Source organism: Rhea americana, unplaced genomic scaffold (genome assembly GCF_003343005.1).
Source record: "Rhea americana isolate MKP2758 unplaced genomic scaffold, rheAme1 scaffold_130, whole genome shotgun sequence".
In the NCBI taxonomy this organism is placed as follows: Eukaryota; Metazoa; Chordata; class Aves; order Rheiformes; family Rheidae; genus Rhea; species Rhea americana.
In genome coordinates, this window is record NW_028185373.1 from 1,639,998 (window position 1) to 1,646,947 (window position 6,950).

The 6,950-nt window shown below is 46.2% G+C and overlaps 1 protein-coding gene across 1 annotated transcript; it reads right to left on the bottom strand.

Annotated features, from left to right (window-relative positions):
* Positions 1-760: 760 nt before the first annotated feature.
* SOD1 (superoxide dismutase 1) lies at positions 761-6,402 on the bottom strand. The gene is made up of 5 exons (XM_085297796.1): positions 6,277-6,402; positions 5,483-5,576; positions 4,888-4,957; positions 2,266-2,380; positions 761-1,340 (listed from the first exon to the last, which is right to left on the bottom strand). Exons 1-5 carry the CDS (start codon positions 6,349-6,351, stop codon positions 1,230-1,232), a joined length of 465 nt encoding a protein of 154 aa, XP_085153922.1. The 5' UTR covers positions 6,352-6,402; the 3' UTR covers positions 761-1,229.
* Positions 6,403-6,950: the final 548 nt, after the last annotated feature.

Below are 6,950 nucleotides of genomic sequence, written 5' to 3' on the forward strand. Positions count from 1 at the left end.
TTAAAATTAATTTTCTCTATTGAACAGATTTAAGTCTTTTTAAGATGTGTACACATTAAAAAAGTGGCACTATTACACAGTAATTACACTGCTGAAAGGCCTTACATATTTAAATATGGGACTTCTGGCCATATATCTTTTAATCAAAGACCTATCCCCCAACTAGACACTGCTAGATGCATAGCCTCAAGAAAGGCGTCATTGACTACTGCATCAAAAATCTGTACTGCACAACAGCCCTGGTTTTTCTGATGGGAGGTCTCTACATCTGCCCAGAACAATCCAACCATATGAAGCTAAGGTCCCAAAGATAAGGCATAGGGATGCATGCTGGACCCTAACTGTTCTATATGCTTAAGCTCCGCCCCCCCCCCGCCCGCCCCACACACACACTAAATCTGCAGTCACATTCAATCATCTTAAGTGTTTACCCCATTAAACTTTACAGCAAGATGGTATTTCTTCAAACAAGAAGTTGTCCTTAGGTAAATGCAACCCAACTGTAACATGCAGAGAACATCAGGTACTGCCACAAAATCTGGAGTACTACTACAAAAATCATGCGTTCTCCTTACTATTGAGCATACTGATCAAGTAAAGGTTTTAGTCAGTCCTGGGTTACTGACTAGGAGTGATTTGTTGGATGCTGGTAGTGTCCTGCAAATTGACTACTGGCATGAGAAAGTCCAGCCCTGTATCTTTAGGCAGTAGAGAATAAGCAGGTAGCTCCCCACCCCCACCACAGACAGCAAGACCAAGATGTATTTGCCCAGCACATTTATTAGGTGAGGTTGAAACCTACAACGCTGTAACTCTGCCAGGAGGAAGCCCCAGTGCATACAGTGTTTACTGCTCTTTGGTGAGTAGTCTTGCTAGAGCTCATAAGGGTGATCAAATTACACAATACTAAATTTTAGTGTTCAGCATTTGTGGTCACTGTTAAACATCTTCCATTACACAGAACAAAAGTTCCAGTTAGTGAAGATTATACTTAATGATTAAAGCAGAAGCTTTAGCAGAAGACTACAAAGACATTCCATCAGGGTCACTTTAATTGCAAAATACATTGTACAAAATTAAGTCAGTCTTCACCAGTTTCACTGATACTCAGAATGCAAAGTAGTAATGAGATTAAGCTGTAAATCTTTTTTGAACAAGGCCAGATACAGCATTTGCAATGAAATACAGCCCATTTCTCACTGTCATCTTAAGCACTTCAGGAACAATACTTAGCACTTTGCTATTCCAATTACACCACAAGCTAAACGAGGTCCAGCATTTCCAGTTAATTTGCTCTCATTATCTCCCCCTTTACCCAGGTCATCAGATTTTGCATGGACCTAAAAAGAGAATTGAAGATATCTTAATCCATGTTATTACATCACTAATAATCATTTCACAGCTGTTCACATTAGTACTAAGAGCAAGAAGTAGCATTGCCAGCTGTCTGCAAAGTATACATAATTGACTGGTTCTTTCTACTGTATCCCTGAATGCCAAGCTTTAGACTTGTACAAAAAGTAGCCTTCAACTGAATTTTAGAACAGTAAGTTAGCAAAAACCCAAGTTTCAAAAGTGTTACAACTCACCCAAAACAAACATTGATTCAAATTCAAGTTCATCCCTACACAGCAAGGCTGGGTTATGGCAAAGGCACAGTGCCCTGGCTGCTCCTTTACAAGTGTTACACTACACATCTCAGCTACTTGGTCATCAGTCCAAGCCCATGTTTCATGCAGCAAGAGTAGAGTGGTCTCAGCAAACACTGATGTCCCAGGGGAAACCAGACTGAGGACACTCATCTACTGTCAAGTCCACAGGCTTGTTAATCCCATCAGCCACATCCTTTCTTCCTTTCTCCCTCTTTCCCCCAGGGAGGCCATGGGGCAATTAAGCCAGCAGCCATTAGAACAGTCACAGGGAACACAGCCCTGAAGTGCTACTGTCATGCCTTGCAGTGACACAGCACTTGGGCCAGACTGCCAGCTGTTTCCTCAAATAAGGAAGCTTTCATCACTCAGCTGAAGGAAGCAAGGTTAAATTCAGAGGAATACCCTCAGCAAGCCACACAGCAAGTGTAATATATCACTATGGTAATAAATTACTGTGATATTAACATCTTCAGGCAAAGCTTTGAAGAACCTTTCCACAATGGAAGCTGAGCTGCTATTTACATAAAACCCACCAGGCACAAGCCTCTAGCAGTGGCTTACAAGACTGCTATAGAGTTCTGCAAAGCATCTAAGTGTGCATCAAATCACTTACCACCATGGTACGTCCAACGATGCTATAAGGTCCACTAAGAGAAATGATTGAATCTTCCATTTCGACTTCTGCCACTCCTCCTTTAGCAGTCACATTGCCAAGGTCTCCCACATGCCTATGAACAAGTGGACAAAGAAACAGACAAACTTACAGAAAATTTGGTACACTGAAAACCCTAAATGATGGTCTGGCCAATACAACATTCACATTTATCATACTGAGGTCCTCCATCACCTTGAGCTGAACATTCGTTTAACTGAATTAGCTCAACTGGGAGAACATTAGACTGCAGATCTAAAGGTCTCTGGTTCAAGCCAGGCTTCAGCAAGGCAGGGTCCTTGTTGCTCCTTCTCTGGAGATCTTCAAGGCCTGCCTGGATGAAACTCTGCCTGACATGCTCTAGGTGACCCTGCTTGAGCAGGGGGGTTGGACTAGATGATCTCCAGAGGTCCCTTCCAACCTTACCCATTCTATGATCTATGATCAACATCACCAGTTATTCTACATATCCACTATTAATACTTAGTTCAAGAGATCTGATCAAGTTCTCTTTAAGACTGAATTTTAAATCAAAAGGTTAATCAAAACTGTGGGAAAAGAACACCATGGCTCCTAGCAAGGCAAGCTGATGCCATAAAACTCATATGGCAAACCAAGAATTTCTTCCAAGTTTACCTATTAAAGGATATTTTCCTTTGTTCAGAGAGATGCTCTCAATTAGTTGAAACAACCTCTCTGTGCATACAAGGTTTGGTACAAGCACTGCTGCTACGCTTAAAGCTTTTAACATGCATCACAAATCCACTATTCTACAAGCAGCTGCAGTCAGACTTTTTGTTTAAATAGGATTAGTAAAAGCAGTTTGCCAAGTGATAGGTCAACAAGGGATACATTAAATGCTAGTTAAGTTCTGATCAGTACTAGGAATGACTATTCAAGTTTATTCAGTATCTTATTCAGTACTTTTCCATATTCGTGACATTAGTTCATCAGTTTTGTTTAGAGCCAGTTCTCCATCAGGACTTTCCATTAGAATTTTAGCCTCAAGCTGCAAGTTGGTTTGCAGCTTCTGGACATTCCAGTATATTTTTTTTATTTGGGACAAATGGGTTGCAGACATTAGAAAGACAAGCTCACAGAGTTACAAGACACTTCAATCTAGACTCAGAAACTTGAGTATCAGCTTGTTTCTAATAAACTCTCCATGTATTCTAGAGTTACCAGCTCAGCTAGTTGAATGCTGACTAAAAGCTTCTTGGTCTAGCACAGATTCCTTATTTTGAACTTAAGTCATAAAATGAGAACAAGGGCAGTTTTCCCTTTAACAGTTTGCTCCATTTTTAGCTTCCAGGAAGATTAGTCCAATCTGTTTCAACTCTGTACAGACTGAAGCATTACCTAGTTCTGTCTTCACAGAGAATTCCCTAGACTACAACCGTCTTGAGCATGCAGGTTATGCTAGGAGAGGAGTCTAACTAAACAGAACCAGCAGAGGTCATGTTCATGCAATTTTGATCTTTAGCATAGGAGTGTTTGACTGCCTGGAAAGGCCACAAGCAAGCCATTTCACACTGCTGGCTGCTAGCCACTTGTCTGGATGACAGTTAGGTTGGTCTGGCAAGCAATTAAACATTCAAGTATTAATTGATCAGTCACAGAAGTTGTAGCTATGGACTTAAGGTGAGCATTTAAAAGCAAGTCACTGCCAAGTCAGTCACAATGCTACTCCAGACCTGTTCGCACAAGACCAGCCCATTTCTTACACTTGCTGCCACACTGGCCTACAGTTCTTGCACAGCCCCTTCCCATACTATATGCTCAGCATACTATTTAAGTCACTTGCTCAGGCTTAGATAGCATGGGTCTCAGACACGTGAGGGCCCCAAGGAGGAAACCAGACTGTGAAACTGTTCCTATGGAAGAACTGGGCCTCAGTCCCAGGTCTCAGCTCCCTCGAAGGCACAGCAGTGTTCAGCACAAACAGACCCCGTACTTGCACTCAAAAAACCCCTAAGGGGTATATCCTGTAAGCATTACCATGCCTAAGCTGACAGGTTAAGCACAGCCCAGTAGCATCCAACAAACAGCCACCACACCAGGCACACTCAGCTTCTATTCATTTCAGAGTCCCCCTAAAGCTCCAGGCCCTTCCACAGATGATCCCAATTTTGCCACATGATAGGCCTACATACAGGTCAACAGGTCATTTACAGCTGAAGGCCCCTTTGTGAAAGGCTGTTTGCTGAGCAGGCCCCTGACACAGAAGCAGGTCACCACTGACCAAGTAAGGCATTAACACATGAATCCCCCTCCACTCACATCCTGAAGTACCCTCACCCAGTAAAAATCTTTAATTATTTCTCCTCTAAGCTGCAATTAAGCCAAGAATACATTTCAAAGACATTTTGTCTACATTTGTCTGAAGCAAAGATAGCTTAAAAATACAGGTCCTGCTGACCGATCAGACTCTAGAAGACTTGCTGCAATTATCAGTTTTCTACCTAGTTTTGTCCTGGCATTACTCACAAAGCAGCCTCTCAGGCAGAAAAGGGTCTCACTTAAATAGCTGCTACATTAAAGTTGAACAGCTATCCAATAAAGGATCAGGTACATTAAACTCACCTTTCTGTATCAGTTGGTCCACCATGCTGCTTGCCTTCAGGATTAAAGTGAGCACCTGCACTGGTACACCCTGAAACAGATCACAGTCAGAAGTACAGATTTTTGCCACAGCTAATAACATAAACCTGTTTGGATGGATAGTCCTCCCACAGCCAGAGGAAATGAGCTTTCAAATGATGAAACAGCTACTCTCATGCTAAATCCGTACTGATCATTGGAGTGAAGTAACCTGCAACAGACTTGTAAGCATTACTCTTGGAGTCAAACAACAAGGTTCTGGAATACAAAACATTTTCTGATGTTCCTGGTTTAGCTGAAGATAGTATTCTCAGTTAACACTAGGTTATCATAATATCTTGGTATTTGATACATCAGATTTCTGAATACTAGTCTACAAATTTAGAGTATTAGATAGAGAAATACCCAGGAAATGTCATCATTTCATAAAAACAATTTGCATAAACAGATTTTCATAGAACACTCAAGAGAACTACTAAGTACACTTCATACTAGTCAGTGCTACAACACCAGAAGCTCTTTAAAGCTGAACAGCCAGGATACAACTCTAAAGGGAAAGCATAAATAGAAGTCTTACCATTTGTGTTGTCCCCAAATTCATGGACATGGAAGCCATGATCTCCATCAGACAAGCAGTTAATTTTTCCAGTAATCTTTACTGGTCCATTACCCTTCAGTGGAAAGAGAGTTTGTTAGGGCCCAAATAACTACAGTATTAAGGGGGTTAAGTGTCAAATTAAGCTTCTCAGTCAGACCTCACTCCATGTTCAGCAGCTGACAGGAATGGTTACCTTCCTGCATGAACTGATCCCATCTACCAAGACAGCACTTCACAGAACACTGGCATTTGTTCAGCCATCTAGAAAGCATTCTTCCTATTAGTGTAGCAAACAACGGGAATGCCTTTTATCAGATTACTTGCTTTCAAGAGTAGTTACGCACTTCAGCTTGCAACCAACCCTAACATCGCCGCTGCTAACATCCGGCACGGCGTTGCCCTAATGCCGTCCCAGAAACTGGAGGAGTTGGGGTGGTGGGAGATAACTGACTCGAGAAGCATAGAGAAGGGCTCAGACCGCGCAGCGGTCAAAGCCACGTTAAGTCCCACCCTGGCAGCGACAAGCAGGCTCCGCAGAAGGGCTGCGGCAGGCTCCAGTACTGAACTCCGCTGCAGACCCCTGGCAGCGGCGGCTCCCTGCGGGCCGCAGACAGCTACCCCGCGCCCCGCCACAGAGCCGGGCCCAGCCGCAGCCGCTCGCAGCCTGCTCGGGGCTGCAATCCTCCCCCGCCCCGGGTCGGGCCATGACTCAGCACCGAGGCGAGCCCTCGCGGGCGGAGCGGGCCGCGCCGCCATCCCGCGGCTCCCCTTGCCTGCTGCTCGAAGTGGATGATGCCGTGCACGGCGCTGTCCCCCTTCATCACGCACACGGCCTTCAGCGTCGCCATCTTCTCGCGGCGGGCGGACAGCAGCAGACAGCAACACCCGCCAGCGCCCCCGCCCCCCACCCGTGGCTCTTATATAGCGCGGCCGCTCGGCGCCGCGGCCAATCACAGCGCGCCTTTTTGGTCCCCCCTCCTCCCACGAGCTATCACATCGCGGGCTGCGGCCAATGGAGGGGGGGGGGGGAGGGGGCGCTGCGGCGGTGCCGCCAATCCGCGGCTCCCTCCGCTGAGCCAATGGGCAGGTGAGGCCGCGGCGGGACGGGGCCGGGCGCCGCCTTGTGTAACGGGCGCGCCGCGGGCTGACGGCGCCGATAAGCGCGGCCTTCCCTACCGCCCCCCTCCCCCCCCCGCGCAGGAACCGTTGGGCCGGCGGCCGCCGCCCCGCCGGGGGGGGGAGGGGCGTGCGGCGCCCCGGTGGCCGCGTTTGCTGCTGAGCGGCAGCCCCCGGGGTTTGGGGCTTGCCGCTTGTGTCTCACAGCGTGGCGACGCTTCGGCCCCTGGGGAAATGCGCGTTTCCTCAGGAGCCTCGCTTTGTACCCTCCTCTTCCTAACGAGGAGCTTTCGGTTTTAGTGTCCCCTTGTGTTACGATTTCATACAGGCA